At 45.7% G+C, this 16,868-nt stretch overlaps 1 protein-coding gene across 1 annotated transcript in view; it reads right to left on the bottom strand.

The window, feature by feature from the left end:
- The window catches only part of DIS3L2 (DIS3 like 3'-5' exoribonuclease 2), a 191,910-nt gene that overhangs the window by 109,582 nt on the left and 65,460 nt on the right, over positions 1 to 16,868 (bottom strand). Inside the window, exons 8-10 of the mRNA XM_084267510.1 lie at positions 8,804 to 8,910; positions 7,370 to 7,617; positions 195 to 368 (exon numbers count right to left, since the gene is read on the bottom strand). Of these exons, the coding sequence (XP_084123636.1) occupies positions 195 to 368; positions 7,370 to 7,617; positions 8,804 to 8,910 (529 nt within the window). The remainder of the gene's footprint in view (positions 1 to 194; positions 369 to 7,369; positions 7,618 to 8,803; positions 8,911 to 16,868) is intronic.

The following is a 16,868-nucleotide window of genomic DNA, read 5'->3' as shown; positions in this document are numbered from 1 at the left end:
CTTCTCCAAATAACCCATCTTCTGGGTTTGTAGGGACTTTCAAAAGCATTTTATGTCCACGCTAGCACAGGTAACGTGTAACACAGCAGGCCTGATGAAGCCAGAGCCTTTCCAACGCGTGACGAAAGCAAAACAGAACATGACAACCCTGCACCACCCCGGGAACGAGTGTCAGACCCCGTTTTGGTAGGTACCTTAAATCTCTTCTTTTGGCCAGCTCTCCCGGTGAGATGACCCAGGGCAGGCTCTGGGGAAGACATTCCAGGGCTTCAGGGGAAAAGTCAGAGAAATCCACACCGTACTCCATCAGGATCCCTTCTGTTTCCGGCTCAATCTCCCCAGCCTGTCCAAGACTTTTGGCCAACTGCCTGCAGAAGAAAGAGATGCTTTTTTTTTCAAGTGTATAATTACTACTGTCACGTTGTTACCAACCCTGCAGAGAGGCTGCTGAGCCCTCAAACATACTCATTCGCTTCTCCCTTGGTTTTGGCAAAGGACTTAGCAGGAATTCAGACCATACCGTGACTTACGTCTGCTGGAGATGCAAAACACTAGCCAGACAGTACTTGGGACTGTCTTGTGTATCTGATTTTATGGAGACATTTTATACTATTAGGGTTTTTTTATCTGATTTTTAAGGAGATGTTTTGTATTATTAGGTTTTTGTGGAGGTAAGGAAGTGTCAAACTGTAGGGAAAAAAGAAAATACATCCAACAGAGATAAGAAAAGCACAGCCCTCCACACAGGCAGCTCTAGCTTTACACATGGCTGGTTCCCCTGAGATCCCCCTTCCTCTCCTCACTGCTGAAAAGCATGACTCACTGCCCACGATCTGAAATGGCAAACAGGTTCCCACCAGATCCCAGACAGCTCTGCAGGAAACAGCTCCTGGGGAGCTCAGCATACTGCTCTCCATCCCAAAGCATACAAAACACTGCCTGGGCAAACTGGTGCCCTGTGAATACATCACAGGGTGTGAGGAGCCTTCACTGACTTCCTCAGAGAAGCAGCACAGACACACGCCTACAGATCATCTTTCCAACCATTTTCCAGGCACTCCAGGCACTTTCTAGGACCTAAACATTTCCAGTAGTTTATCCCTCCTTTCCTAGCTAAGCAGAAGCCTCAGAACCAGGAGCCAACTGGAGAGGATCCAATGATCTAGAAAAAAGTCATAGACAGGGGAAATTGTCCCCCACATGCTAACTTCTTTGGTGAAGTATTCTGCACATGTGTGGATGAGGCTGCTGCTCTATTGTGCTTCGGGAAAGCTTCCATCTGCTCCAGTGCAAACCCCAGCATGCGTTTGTCTGAACACTTTGGGGTCAAACAAGTTCAGTTCTGGACAGAGCAGGCAAGCCAGGACTCCAAAGGAGGAGGACGTTTGTCCCCTCCCTACCTGCTTACAACTACTTCATGAGAACCTATGTCCCACAGTGGCTCCCCTTGTCCCTTCTCTCACTCCCAGATTGCTCTACAGTACAGCAATAAGTTATTTTATTTTGTTTAATATACTGCCATTCAGGGAAAATGGGACATTACAGCCAGTGGAGAGAATGCTCCTGCCTGAAATTACGGCAAATCCATCAAAATATGACACAAAAGAGATGGGTAATAACGAGGGCAAAACCAGCCACTCTAATAAGTGTTTTTCCACTGTATAAAATACACAATCATTATATTGATCCTTCTGCTTTAATTCCAATGAGTGAGAACAGGCACTAATTACTTTCCTAAATTGGGGCCAAAACAGCGCACTTGTCATTTGGACGAGCAAGATGCTCTCAGGGCTTCAAATGTGCCATAAAGCCAGCAAACAAACCCCATCCACACGGCACAAGCGAGCCCATCTCCTTTATGGGAGCCAAGCTCTCTCTCCTCACAACGAGAAGGGCCGGGTAATGAACCTGTCACGCAGCGCAGCGCGCTGGAAAGGATGGGGCACTTCATGGTGTGGTAAATTGTGGAGCTCACATCGCCTGGCTTTAAAATAAAAATGAAAACAAGGATAGAAGGTATCTCCCTCCATTGTTTCACTTTTATGTACAAACTGTACGGCAGAAATACGGGCGCGTTTGGCATGGAGGCCAATTTCCTGCAGCTTGGTCCCAGCCTGGTCCTTATTTTAATGTAAATAAACGAGGCATCAGTTTTATCTCCCTCTCTCTAAGCAGTAACAATAAACCAGAGAAATCATCACTTTATTTCCAACGCCTCGTGAGACTGAGCAAAGATGAGCACATGGGTCTGCAGGCCCAGCAGCACCACCAAGCCTGGACTGGAAAATGGAAAGGAAAAGAGAGGACATGTTGCCCTACCAAGAAGAACCAGCAAGGGCTCCGGTCTCAGGTGTCCCTTCTCTTGGAAGGGCAGAGCTGGGAAGTGCACCAGGAGGGCAGCTGGACGTCTGCACCACCAGTCATGGAAAGCACCTCTGAATGCCAGAGCGCTTTCCAGCTCAGTCTTGAAACCCATGTTCTCTTGATCCGTTTACTGAAATTAGATTATGAACTGTAAGGAGTTTACCCAGAGGTTTGATATAGGACTAATATTTTTTTTTAATAGTAATTAACATTTGATTTACAGTGTTCCAGGGAACATTTCCCAAGTACCTTGAATTAAAAAGTGTACAACTGACTTTAATTGGGGCCATGCTACAGTCAGGCAGACATGATGACTTGCATCAGAGCAGAATCTGACAGGACAGCATGTGATCAAAGGTAACACATATAGGATCACCGATGGCCCCAGAGTAACAGCCAGGCTGTAACGATCACTCGGGGGACTCTGCGGCCACCGAGGGTAGCAAGAATAGTTCAAGAGGCTTATAAACAACAACAGGCACAGGGCCCAGCAGCAGTCAGACGTTCACTCCCAGGGAGTCACGGTGTGTGTGACACCCCAAGCTTGCGTGCATCTCTTTCGGATTTTTTAAATATTAATAGGTTACAAAAATTGTAATGGTTACAGACGTAAACACCTCTCTTCTGTGACGCTGATGGAGCATTAGAGCATGCCAGAGGGTTCCTTCAATACCCCCGGGCAGATGTCAGAGGCAGTGGCAGTATGTGCTGATGGGAATGTGCCATGGTCAGGGCATTGGGCAACGTGAGCACAGGGTATTTCTCCAAAACAGCCACAGCTGCACGATCACTGAACTGCTCCGAGCTGCAGACTCACTGGAGCTCGGCCTCCCATGCAAGGGTGCCCGGGGCAGAGTCACACTCCTGCTGCTGTCTCCCCCTGCATGGTGACACTGATCACATCTCACTGGCCACCCATTCCCAGAAATATTTGAGCCCTCTCCATTCCCCAGGCTCAACTGAAACCGGCCAACACATTCAAAGGTTACATGATAAGAACCCTCCAAAAAGACAAAGCATAAGTACATAAGGCTCGTTTCCCTTGGAAAGCCGGTCAGGCTCCCAAATTGGAGTAATAACTTCCACGGGGACCTAACAACCTTACTCAGTCTGTCCTGGAGCAGACTGGCCCATGGTCATCCTACATGGAGGGTTTCTTTCAACAGCAGACCATTCTATGCATCAATAAGCCACCACTTGTCACGGGGAGGCAGCAGCAGGTTTGCTAGCAACCTGGCCCTGATAGCTGAAGAAATTTACCTTGACAACATCCTTGCATTCCCCTGAGATAGAGAAATCACTCACTTTGTAACAAGTTGACAGAACAGGGTGAGGATGAAGACAGGGTGCAGACTGCCCAGAGCCAAGTAGAAGGCAGAAAAAGATGACCAATGGAAAAAGTGTAAAACGACCCTTCAGCCCATAGCATTCTTATGTGTTGTTTGGTTAATACTATAAAGAGTTTGTGCAGTTGCAGTAAAGGGGCTGAAACATTCTAAAATACATTGATCACTGAATGGTGTGTTGTGTCTGTCTCTACAACAACAACCACTCTTAGAGCAAAGCTTGTACAGCAGCAGAAGGGACAGGAAGGAAGGCCACCCAGCCACCCCCAATGCTTGGAGCTTGGGGGCACAGCTGCACAGATGTGATGAAGCCCAAAGGTCCCAGTGGAGATGGAAAGATGTGAGAGATACAGGGCTGAGCATCACAGAGAGCTGTGTCATGGGAATGCCCAAGCACCCTAGTTCAGCCCCACTCCAGTCACAGAGCTATCTCCTCCTGCCACCCACCATCGAAACGCAGGAGAAGGTAGGGGCATCTCACACTTCAAAGCTGTGTGGTAATGAGCAGTGCCAAGGGAATACAGCTTTCCCAAGATACAATCATCTACAAGGAGGTGTTATTCCAACAGAACTGTGCTGCTTGGGGATCAGACCTTCCCTCAAGCCTTACAGTGAGCTACTCATGGTATCTAGTCATTTGCTGTCACACCAAACGCATCTGTGAATTAAAAAACCCAAGCAAACAGAATAAAATGCCAGAGATGAATGGAATTCAAGCCACTTGGATGGCTTTGGAAAGGGCATCAAGTGAAGGAACGTCCCACAGTGTTCCATTTTATTGCAAATGCCATCAAAAATCTTGTCACCTTGACAGACCAGTATCTAAGGCCCTGAGCTAGAAAAGCCCCAAGCCCCGCATGACACAGAGGGAGTCAGTGATTTGATGTTTTACTACTACATTTTTTTAAATAGTTCAATCCATCATCATATGTGGGGACAAGAAGAAAAGACTCTGCCATAACCATCCAAACAGCACAGAGACATCTGCACTAACTTTCCAAGCAGTCTTGGACTCCAATATTGAGAAAAGGTCCCAAGAAAATAATTGTACGTGACAGTACTTGTAATATTTGTCTGGAAAAGGAGAATATTTCGGAGTTGTTTTATCTGTTACCTGATGCAGGTGCAACTAAATGGCATTTCACTGCCATGGCAAATCCATTTGGCAGGCAGGAGGGAGCTGAGCAGCACTCAGGGCATCCCCAGCTCCGTGGAGCCGTTAGTTCCTCCCTGCTCATTCCCAGTGCAGTTGGGGTGACAGGGTGGCCTTCAGAGGGGACAGCATCTCATTGGTGACCACCAGGTGGCAATCATGACACAGAAACGCACCCCCATCTCCAAGGGGACCTCCAGGGACTGTCAGGTTGCCCCGGTGCAGGTGACCACCCTGGGTGACCAGTGTCACTGTCAAACTCCTGGCCAAAGCATCCCAGTGCTCCAGCCACAGGCAGTCTCTGCAAAGAGCAGAATATGCTGAGAATTGTCCTTGGAAACAGAGCACTGAACTTCCCAAGGGACAAGGAAAGCTGAGGAAGGTGCATGACCAGCCCACGGGAGTTCAGCTGCAGGATGGAGAGTACCTGGAAACACCCATGGCAGCAACTGCCAACTAGGGAGGGAGTTTTCCTTGTCGTACTTCCAGCAGACTGTGATGGTGCAGAGTGATGACCTATAGTCTCTCTAGTCCAGACACTTTCAAAACCACAGTGGTGCTGCCAAAGGGGCATCATGAAGTCTGTGGGCAGAACTAAGGGGCACACAAGAAAGTTTAGAAGTATGCATTGAGCTGCAGATGACCCATTCCTCTTTCAGGTGGGCCACAACTAGCCATATAGTTTAGAAACAAGCTTATAAACCAGCTGAAAAGCAAACAGGACTTTTTGGGGCCTTCAAGAGGTTTCCTTGTCTTTCAGTGTTTAAACAACCACGTGTTTACAGTGAAAAACAAAATGGGTCACTAAGGTTTCACACTCCCATCTCCACAAGGCACTTACCAAAGTGCAACCAAGCCCCAGAGGAAACGGCTCTGTCTAAAGACAATCATGGACGGTTTTTTTCCTGACAACACCCTTTACATCTTGGAAAGTACCGAAAGAGCCAGATGAGAATATACAATGTTGTCAGAAGCACAGATTAGAAACACACACACTAGCCAACGAAAAAAGACGTTAGCCCATCCTCTTAATTTCCCCCATTTCTGCTGGAAAGGGGGATTGTCTCTGACAAGAAGCCAAGCAGTACAATCACCCTCCAGTCTTTTCTCTGTTGGAGTCAAAGACGACAAAGAGGAAAACCTCTGCCAATATGAAACTTAGTCACAGTGAAGTTCAGCACACAGCCAGCCCCGAGTTAAGTGGGGCTCAAAGGGAGGCCACTTCAGTTCATGCACTGCAGTTTAGCTAGGAAATACTCAGTGACTTCACATCTCATGCGGTTCTCAAGGAGTACACGTGAAGTTTGCTATTACTGGGCACACAAAGCAGCCACAACTGATAACGAACTTAAACTCAGGGAAACAGGGACTTCAGTTTAGTTTACTTTTAGTTCTAGGGCTGATAGATCTGTGCCAGCATACTTACTCTTTGGAAAAAAAAAGTTAAATTATGCAAATTTTACAGTTTACCAGGAGTTTGAGCTGAGGACTCCAAAAACTATGGTGCTGAGACCGCACATCTGTCGCGCTACCCCATCAGAATAGCTCTCTCAGGGGAAAGTCTCCATCATCTGCAAAATCTGACCACAGCATTGCCATAGGTCAGAGTTACCTACACTGGATCTCTAACTAAATCAGGACTACTCAGTTTTTGTCAAGATAACTGAATAGAAGTATCAATGTCCACCTTTTCTTATTGAGACCCACTCAACAGGAAGCAATGCGGCCACTCCAGGTAGGCTCTTGGGACAGCTATTCCCCCTCAAAAAAGTAAAACATGCAGAAACCCCCAGGATTTTCCTCAAGGAAAGGCAAACCAAACTTGCAATCTGAATCCAGCTCAGCATAGGCCATTTGAGTAGGATTAAAATCTCCTCTATGGCAGCGCCTGCAGTTTGAACTCTGGACAGCAATGACTTTACATTGCCTCCTGAAAAACGTCAAGTGCAACACCCTTCTCATCTGTTTCAGAAGCGTATGAATCTTCCCTTGATTTCTAGTGTCCTTCCTTGAAGCAATGCAAATTTAAAACCACAAAAATCTGTGGCTTTTTTGTACTTCTTATCAGTAAAAGGTTTAAAAATCAAATACGAGCCGCACAGCTACTGATCTTCTTCCTCTAGCAGAAGTGCCTACGCACTTTGTACTTGTACACAAAGGGAGGAAGGATCGAAACACTGCCAGCACCTGACAGTGCTCGTGCTGGTCAGGCTAAGTACCCATGCGTGTTCCCTCTGGACTGCAAGCTCTTTTGAGCAAAGACTGTAGGCTCATTAATGCTGCCATGTGCCAGCACACTGAAGCAAGCAAAGAAACTAGCATTGTGCACCCGTGAGATTAGCTAGGGATGAGCTATCCTTAACCTCGGCACAGTTTATCCACCAAATACCAGAGGGATACAGGTATCTTATTAACAGAGGCCTGTGTTTACTATATGTATTGATGTGAAATCAAGAACTGGGACTAGAAATCCCAGTCACCTCCAATTCCAATGGCAGCCACGTACCCTGTTGCAAAGTTGCTGTCTTCTTTCCAGTCCACTATGCGACAGATGAAGAGCGTATTTGAATAGTCCTCAGGCCTGGTCACAAAGTCTGGAGGGCAATCAGCCAAGGACACATAGGCCCTGGGCACTCTGTGGTCCACAGGTGAGAACATGGCACACCTCCTGTAGAGTTCGCTGTTCTTGTCGGCCAGAAGCTTGATGAAGCCCGTAGCTGCTCGGGAGTGCTTCTTTTCCAAAATATAGACCACCTGGAAGAGGCAAAGGTTTCCACAGTTAATACCTTCAGAGAAACTTACTTTCTTTAACAGAATAGGGACACGCAGAGGATTAGCAGGATATCTGGAAAAATCACAAGGCCTATATCGTGTTTTCCCCACGTGTGTGTGTGTGTGTGTGTGCATTTTTTAACCAAGTACCTAGTTACAACGTATTTTCCTTGCCATCTTGCTCATGGCTATAGAAGAGCTAAGTGCCTTCCAAGTGCTAGCTCTACAGCAATTTTCTTGATTACAGAACAAAACCAGACAAGAAGCAGATGCTTCCAAATGCAGGGAATTAGCCACAACATACAAGCAACTCCTGTAAAATCTTTCATTTGTATCCTCGGCCTGTGATTTCGACATTCAGCGCAGAGCAGGCCCGTCCAAAAACGGTGCCGCTGGTGGATCCAACACTAACCACAGGAAAGGATGTGCTGTGGGGAATTTGGCAGTCCTCTCCTCCTCTCTGTGCTCTCTGAAGTTAGGGGTTATTTTACCTTTATACAAGATGGCTTTGAAAAGAATAATAAATTACAATATCACTAAATAATTGTTCCAGAGAGGTGTTCATCCAGGCTATATTTTTGTAGACCATAATAAATCACTGGATAACAGAAATATTATAGCCGATTTCCTAAGCTTATACAGAAGAGTCCTTCCAGAAGGTTTTGGGAGCTGCACCTCTGTGCGATTCTGAGCACTGAATTGCCACGCTGGATAGGACCAGATGGCAGCCCTGCCCAAAGAGGGACCAGAATCAGAGGCTGCGAGGGAAAAGCACGAGATGTGGAAGAGACCTGACCCAGTACTCCTTCTCTGGTCTCTTAACATTCAGAGATTCGCTCAAAACTTGAACCAACAGTACTAGCAGTTTTTCCAAAGTCTGCAAGAATTAATTCTGACAACTTTGGATATCCTGACATTCCTATTAGCATCCAATCTTTTTTCTGAATCTTGGTAAGTAATTTTGCATAACAAACAAAGGGAATTTAAACTAGGCTAATAGGTAAAAATAACAAGACACTTGATTTTTATCAGATCGGACAATCACTCTCTTTGAAATGGGGAATGAAATTCAAAGATCAACAGATGGAGGCTGTAGGGAGGCCAGGGCTGGTCTCCTTCAGCCTTTGGGAGGGCACACGTGCTCACTTGTCACTCTCCATGGAGTTACCTTGGCTGTCCTTTGAAGACACTTCTCTGGGAGGAGCCTGGGATCATTCACCTTGGGTCCATCATCTTGCTTTGTACTGTGCACACCAGCGATCCCACCAGCCTTGGCTGCATCAAACACACACAACAGTTACTGTAGCACAATTCCATGCCCAATTCCTACTGGGCCTTTGCTGTAAACTACAATACAAAGTGACCATAGCAGACTTATCTGAAAGGAAAAAGACCTCTCAAGTGTTAGAACAGCCAAGCATAAAGCGATTATTGTTTCTCCAGACTACCACAGAGAACAGATATATGTTCACTTACTGTGCGGATCAGCTGAAAAACAACAAAAATCAAAGTAAATCCCAACTTTACAAGTAGAACTATGACAGCCATAATAAATATAATGGTGGAAAACACATTCTGTTTTTTAAATACTAAGAACTACATTAATTTCCTGGCATCTCTTAGCTGAAGTCATTAACTTTATATAAGTAGTCCTTTAAGTACATACATTCATTTAATATTTAATTTCCTTTAAAAACATTATGCAAGGTTATAAAATGCGTATTTATCTTTGAAACCATATCTACTAAGCCAACTATCTTCGGCTGTGGACCAGGATTATGAAAGTAATTGCTATAGATGACAAACAGCTCCCGCCCCCTGAAATCTCTTCACCAGATACCCATAATATTTAAATCAACAGACAAGTCATTTCTAGCTTGTGATTTTCAAATATCCACGTATCTGAGTTTGAAAGTATCTGCTACAGGTGGCTGGCACACCAAAGAGATTTAGTATTTACAAACATCCAAAGCAATCTTGGCAATGGAGAAGGCTGGGACTGGTCCCTTCTTGAGCTGCATCCATGCTGAGAGGCCACGGTTTCTGCTCTGACAGTGTTTTTCAGATGGAAACATCTACACGCTCTTCTCCAGAGGGCTCATGGAGGATGGATGCCTTTTTCCACTTGCATGGCAATCGCATCCATCTCAAGCACGTGTTAAAATCCGGCCCCGAGCGTTCAAAGGAAATTTTTCTTTCTTAAAGAGAGATTGTGGCACTGCCTGCAGGTTTCAAGGGACAGAGCTGTCACTGCTTCCCTTAGAAGACGTGAGATAAAGCAACATTTCACTGAAGACTGTGCCCCAACAGGCCAACAGCGCTCACGCGTGCCAGAAAGCCTCCAGGAACACAGTGGTGACACACAGACCTCGGCCTGCAGATGACACCCATCTGTCCCGCAGGGACCCTCGATGGAAGCTGCTGGTGACATGACAAATGAAGGGGGCTGGGCTGCAGGAGGGGAGGCTGCAGCTGCCGGCCGCGCGGAGCTGTGCCGGGGCACCGGGAGAGGCGTGCGGGGGGAGCCGGTGTGGCAGTGGGGGAGCAGCTTGCCCCGAGGGGTACGGCTGTGCACCACCATCACAAGGGCACACTCACAGATGGTCGTGCCACCATGGTCAGCCTGGGCTGCCTTCAGGCAATGTTACCCCAGCAGTCGCCTGACAATGACAGCTATCGCTCTAATGACGAACTCCTGGTTCTCATATGCCACTAATTATCCCCAGCTTTGCCTTCTGATACAAAGCTCTTCAGACTTCACCTCTCCCCAGAGATCATCTTTTTCAGAAGAATCTAAGTGACTTCAATTTTATTTTATCTTAACTGACTTGCTAGCAAGGCTGAGGAGAACAGTCAGATATTCAAGGGTTTAAATAAAAATTTACTTTCTTTAAAAAGAAGCAGCAGCGGCGGTAGCAACAGCAAAACCATTTCTCTTGTACTTTACCTACTAAAATGAACTCAGATTTGCCACAACCAGGGTTACTAGATGATAAAACCACCCAGAGTTTCATGGTGACAAGCAATTTGGGGGAAAAAATAGCTCCAATAATTATAAATAGTTTCAAAAGAGGGGATACCCAAGTTAGACACCTCATTTTCTTACCTCCTCTAAGATTTTTGCCAGCTGAAGGTCATACCAGGCAACCAGTAATTAAAGGATAAAAGCAAGGAGCCATCTTGTTGTCTTATAAATTTTCAAGCCATCGGTTAATAGCCATGGGTTTATGGTGTGCCAACAATAAAGACAGTTAGGACAAAGAACAGGATGATCTGGAACAAAGAAACACTGGCAGGGGCAGAGGGGAGGTTGGTAGCCTTCCAAAAGCCATTTGCCCGGGCACACCTGCCACAAGCCCAGGGCTTTCCTGGAGTGAACTCCACTCCACTAAGTGGCACATGCTGGTTGGAAGAGAAACCAGATCTAAATGTGTTTGGGGAAAAAAAAGAAACCCCAAGAGCTGCACTTGCTGCTTTCCCAGCACAGCACAATGCCAGCACTGACTCACGGCACAGCAGGCAAGACCGAGGAAAGCACCGGGAGCCAGGTGAGGAACATGCCCCTGTGAGCACTGCTGCCTCGTCACTTCTCCTTCCAGCTCCCAATTCTCCAAAAAGTCACTTGTATTTTTTCCCAGAAACAGCTTTCCCTGTCAAAAAAGGAGCCATCAGTGGTGTCCTTGGGAGGTATCACACACTCAGAAAAGCACCAAAGCACCAGGAGGGAGCTGTCACGGGGAGACTACACATGGGTCACCAGGGTTTCCTTTCCCTGGGATGAAGAACACTCTGGGTCAGGGCACTTCTCACCTTGCTGAAGCTGAGCCACATGCAAACCCAGTACAGGTACCAGAAAACATCTAAAAATCTCACTGTGGTACATGGTAGAACCTGCCTTCTTCCTTCACACTCAACACCAACCTACCAGAGCTAGCTGGAGAGTTTCTTTTTCCTCAGGTATCTCCAATTTCAGCATCACTCCCAAAAAATTCTGTCGCATTATCAGAGAGACAGAGGCTGGGATCTACAACTCTACCATCAGCAGAAAGAAAGAAGCAAATTCCAGCCACCACTTATTCCTACCCATCATTCTTGATCTTCTAGATAATGAAGTTGATTATCATATACATTTACTGATGGGGAATGCTTCTGAAGCAAGGGACAGGGAAGAAGACACATGAGGAACTCTGTCCTTTTGGAGCCAAGAGAGGTGTACCTCTCTGTAGGTTGTACCTGCTACTTTTGAAGTCAAAATTCTGTCAGTGCCAGGGCTGGATCTAATTCTTGGAGGTCTACAAGTGCAGAGCACCAGCAATGAGGGCTCCCTGTGACAAACCCCTCTGCTCAGGAAGGACAAACAGCTACCCAGATCCAATGCCCACCTTGCTCAGCTGTGAAACTTCTGCACAAAAACCTCAGTCTCAACTGAAGTATCAAGTCAGCAACAAAGTGCAATGACAGTCTGGTATCTGAGTCCCCAAAATAAATCTGACAGCCCCTGCCTTGCGCTGCACAGCTCTCTCCCCTCCAGTGAAACTGGAACTTGGTGGGTGGAGAGGTATCGGGGCTCCACTGGAGACTGGTGGTCCAGAAGATCAAGGCTGGGAGACAAGAACATCTCCCACAAATGGCAGAGCCACAGAGGCGATCCTAAAGGGAGAGTTAACTTGTGAGAGGAGCAGGATTTTAAGCAGGGGAGGTGGGAAGAAATTCCTTGCATTTTGCCAAAGTAAAAATGAATTATTCTGACCCTTTACTGTGGTGGTTATCCAATGACCATTCAATATTTCCACCCTGGGCAAAGACATGTTTTCTGAGAAAGATTTACTATGTTAGCTTGGGCAATACTTCATAAGCTTATCTTACAGTGAAAACACACTTCAGCAACAAGGATCCAGTGAAACTGCATTATAATCTCAATGTTTTCCTTGCAGTGATTATCCGACAAACCAAAACTGTAATAGTCTTACTTGAAAAAAAATATCAGGCACTAGATACAAAAAGCAACTCCAATTAGTTATGTTATTACCAACAAAGTAGATCCAGGACACTTGGAATTTGCCTCCCTCCGTAAGGGATCAGTTCAGGCAGCTTCAATACACACTTCCATTTGCCTGACAGGCATTCCTAGGTCAAACTTGGGTTTTTTTAAGTCCCCTCCCCCCCAATTTCCTTTTACAATTGAATTACCATGACATTAAAAGGTGGCCAAAGTGGACCAAAAGTCATCAGACTTGAATTCTGATTACTTGTGACAGGTCCAAAATTATTCTCACTAGGTTTGCATTGGTCACTGTGGAAATTTGCAATTCTCTCCAAGAAGAATACAATTAAAGATGCAATATCCACTTGCAAATGAAAATATATCGCTGTTTCAGATCTCAAAAACAACTCACTGGGAAAAAAAAAAAAAACAATCTCCTTCCCTGGATGGAAAGAAATAAGGTTGGTTTTTTTTTTAAAAAAAAAAAAACAACCCAACAGTTCAGTGTTTGCTACTTCAGCTAGAAAGAAAAAAAATCTACTTTAGAAGTCATTTGGCTCACTCTATGTGGGCATATCTAAGAATCCCCTCAGAAGTCAGTATTGATATGAAGGTTAAAAAAGAAAATACTGCTCTTCAGCTCAGTGCTTGGGTACCAACACACCTGTAGACCTTCCTAATGACCTAACACCACTTCGGCTTCTGGTGTGTGTCTGCTTCAGTAAGCGGTTGGCAGCATCACTGTGTTTTAGCCTGAAATGCATAAGGAAAGTGGAGTAAACCAAACCAATTTATTGTAAGTATCTTAAGGAATGTGTGCCAAAAGATGTGTTTTTGGAAGTTCTGTCTGGATCAACGCTGGAGATGTGGAAAGAAAAACTCCTCTTCAACCAAAAACAGGACACAAACGCACACACAGATCGCCCTGGATTACACTATTCTGCCACAATCTTCTTTTTAGGGACAATGAGAAGGAAACATGTTGCTGTTTAGAAAACCATACAAGGGCTCTTCACGTTCCATCACCAGTGTTTGCTGGTACAGACCAGGCTTTCCCTCCAGAACATGAAACTGATGGTAGGAACCAGTGGTTCACATCATACTCGATCCTCTTTGCCATGTAAACCAAAACACAGGCTTTTTGAGGATCAAAAGCAAAGGGATCTTTGCTGTCCCAGCTGGGTAATGTCAGCTCCTACAAAGTTATTTTGGTAGGAACTCTGAGCTTCTCTTGACCTTAGCAGACTTCTCCCCCATGGAGTCTACAGGACAGAGGTCCAAGTGAGGTCTCTCTGAAGTCTCATCTGTCAGGCTGAAGAACATCCTCTGCCTACCCAAAAGGTAGGGAGAAAGGAAAGGACTTGGGAGAAAATGGTTTTAAAATGGAAGGGGGTAGATTTAGATTGGATATTATGAAGAAATTCTTCACTATGAGTGTGGTGAGGCACTTGAACAGGTTGCCCAGGGAGGCAGTGGCTGCCCCCTCCCTGACAGTGTTCAAGGCCAGGCTGGATGGGGCCTTGAGCAGCCTGGTCTAAAGAGAGGTGTCCCTGCCCATGGCAGCGGGGTTGGAACTTTATGATCTTTAAGGTCCCTTCCTAACCCAAACCATTCTATGATTCTATGAAAGCACCTTTTTACTTGGTACCATGTACTACTCAAAACTGGAATTGATTTTAAACAGGCTGCAAGAAGGATCACCTGGGAAAATAACAGTATTTTGAAAGCATTTATGCCTCCACACATAGAGCTTTCCACCTGTGATGGAGGGAAGACAGGTAGCTCACTGTGATGAGACTGTTAAGCCAACAGCTTCAGTACTTAACACATGCAGCTTGCCCAAAATCAGCCTAACAGCTCCCATGAGCAATGCAAGAGAGCTCTGCAGCAAAGCTACTCCAAACCACGCAGCACTCCTGAGTGGTGTCACCACAGAGCTGTGTGTCTAATAAACAGGACCAACCTCCTTAGAGATGTATATCTTGAATGCTCATTTAAGCAGATTGTCCCTGCCACAGCTGCTTGTGTCCAAACACCTGAACTCACGTACCCACAGGCTCAACCAGCATACTCAGATGATTTTTGAAGATGCATGGGCTGGAGGATACCCTCTGAGAGGAAGAGGAAAGGCATAGTGATGGAGGGGTATAGCAGAGACAGGCAGAGCAAAGGCAGTATGAGGTGTGTCCAGAGAAGGGCAAAGGAGGCTGGGGAAGGGGCTAGAGTGGCTGAGGGAGCTGGGGTTGTTTAGTCTGGAGAAGAGGAAGCTGAGGGGGCACCTTATTGCTACCTACACTTACCTGAAAGGAGGTTGTAGAGAGATGGGTGATGGTCTCTTCACCCAAATGAAGAGTGATAGGACAAGGAGGAATGGGCTGGAGCTGTGCCAGGACAGGTTCAGGTTAGACATTAGGAAAAAATTCTTCACCAAAAGGGTTACCATGCACTGGAACAGGCTGCCCAGGGAGGCAGTTGAGTCACTGATCCTGAGTGTATTTAAAAGACAGGTAAATGAGAAGCTCAGGGATATGGTTTAGAAGAAGACAGGTATGGTTGGACTATGATCTCAAATGTCTTTTCCAACCTAGTGATTCTGCATAGCTGGCTTCCTTACACATGCAACATGGCCCAGCATGTAATTATTTACTTAAATTTAGCTACCTGCAAAAGGAAGGATGGAAGAGATGGCAAAATGATGCCACATAGGAGCATCACTTATCCTTAGAAACATCCAAGCATGATCCACAACAAAGATTCAACGTCATTTTAGGAAGCTGCAGTGTAGTCTAACAGATCAAATCATAGTCCTCTCAGTAGCCACATAACATCACCATGACCACAGCACAGGTACTCAAGCCTCCTGGCCCTCTCACATCCTTGAGAAGCTACCAGTCAGAGGGGTTGTTAGCTTTATCACAACAGAATTACACCTCAAAAAATACCCCATCACGTAGTGTTGCAGTGTAGATAAATACAGTTTAATTACATTCATGGCAAACAAAGTGAAAATGTTATGAAAACATTTCCATTGAGCATTTTGCCCACGTACCTGATGTTCTTCCTTCCTGCATGTGCATTTGTTCCTAAAGTGCATGTGTGTCCAATTTTACTACTGCATGGAAAATATGCTAGCTGAATGAATCCTAATCTGATTCACCCTGGAAACCTTGCTGCTAACAATGGCCATCCTCTGACATGTTTATCTTCATACCCACCATTCATTCTCAGGTTCATCCCCTTTCACTGGCTTGACCTAAACTTGTAACTCAGAGAAGAAACACAGGTGAATTCAGGAACATGCAGCAATATGCTGAGCTTAATGTAACTCCTGTTACCCAACCACAGTTGTGTTGGGTTTTGGGCTTTTTTTGCCTTATTTAAAGAAGTCATTTGGGAGTCAAGATAACTTACAAGGGAAGAACAGCATAAGAAGCTTTCCCAATATTAACTTCCATGGCAGGCTTCAGCTGTGCAGGGAAAGAATAACTGGAGCTTATTCAGCCTGTAGCATTTAATCAATGCAACCATAAAGCCCAATTTGTCCAATACCAGTAGGACGCTTCTCTTGAAGTTGCTATACTGTTTATTCCTCAAGAAATCCATGCTCTCATTTAAGAAAAGTTATAGCAACAACTAAAGAGCTAGATCCTGAGACTTGCAAACATGAACTTGGGATAAACTAATAGCTGTCTCAAGCAGCTGAAACTGCTCCAGCTTCTCTGCTGGTTTTCCAGCCTTCAGCAGAGTGAAACCGATCTGATTTTTGACAGTTCCACCTCAAGGATTTCTATTAAAAGCCGTGTAACTGAGAAGATTTCCTGGTGAGCTTTCACTCTGCTGTGGCCTAGAAATGTTAAGAGCTATGCAGTGGAGACGATCCATCTCCAGAAAGCTGCAGGCTAGGAAAGAAGCATGAAGACTCCTTAAAAGCACTCAGAGTGAACGGGAGCCTCTGAAGAGGAGGGAGAAGAACATTTATTTCTTCCAGCAGCCAGTGACTTTGGAGGGATCCAAATTTGTCACAGATTTCATGGCAGATAAACTGAAAGGGGGGGGGGGACCTGAGCAGAGAGACAGCATACAGTCCAGATACACATCACCATCATCCTTTCCCTACCAGCCTCAGCCAAGGAGAGGCACAAGTAGAGTCTCCATAAACTGTGCCTATGCCAGTACAAGACACTGCTAACTACAGAAGGGCTTCAGCTGCCAGAGGAAGACACAAAAGTCAGACAAGCACCTACCCAAG

The sequence above is a fragment of the Gallinula chloropus genome (genome assembly GCF_964237585.1).
Source record: "Gallinula chloropus genome assembly, chromosome: 8".
Taxonomy (NCBI): Eukaryota; Metazoa; Chordata; class Aves; order Gruiformes; family Rallidae; genus Gallinula; species Gallinula chloropus.
The sequence above is the reverse complement of the archived record's forward strand: the minus strand, read 5'-3'. Positions and strand labels throughout refer to the sequence as shown.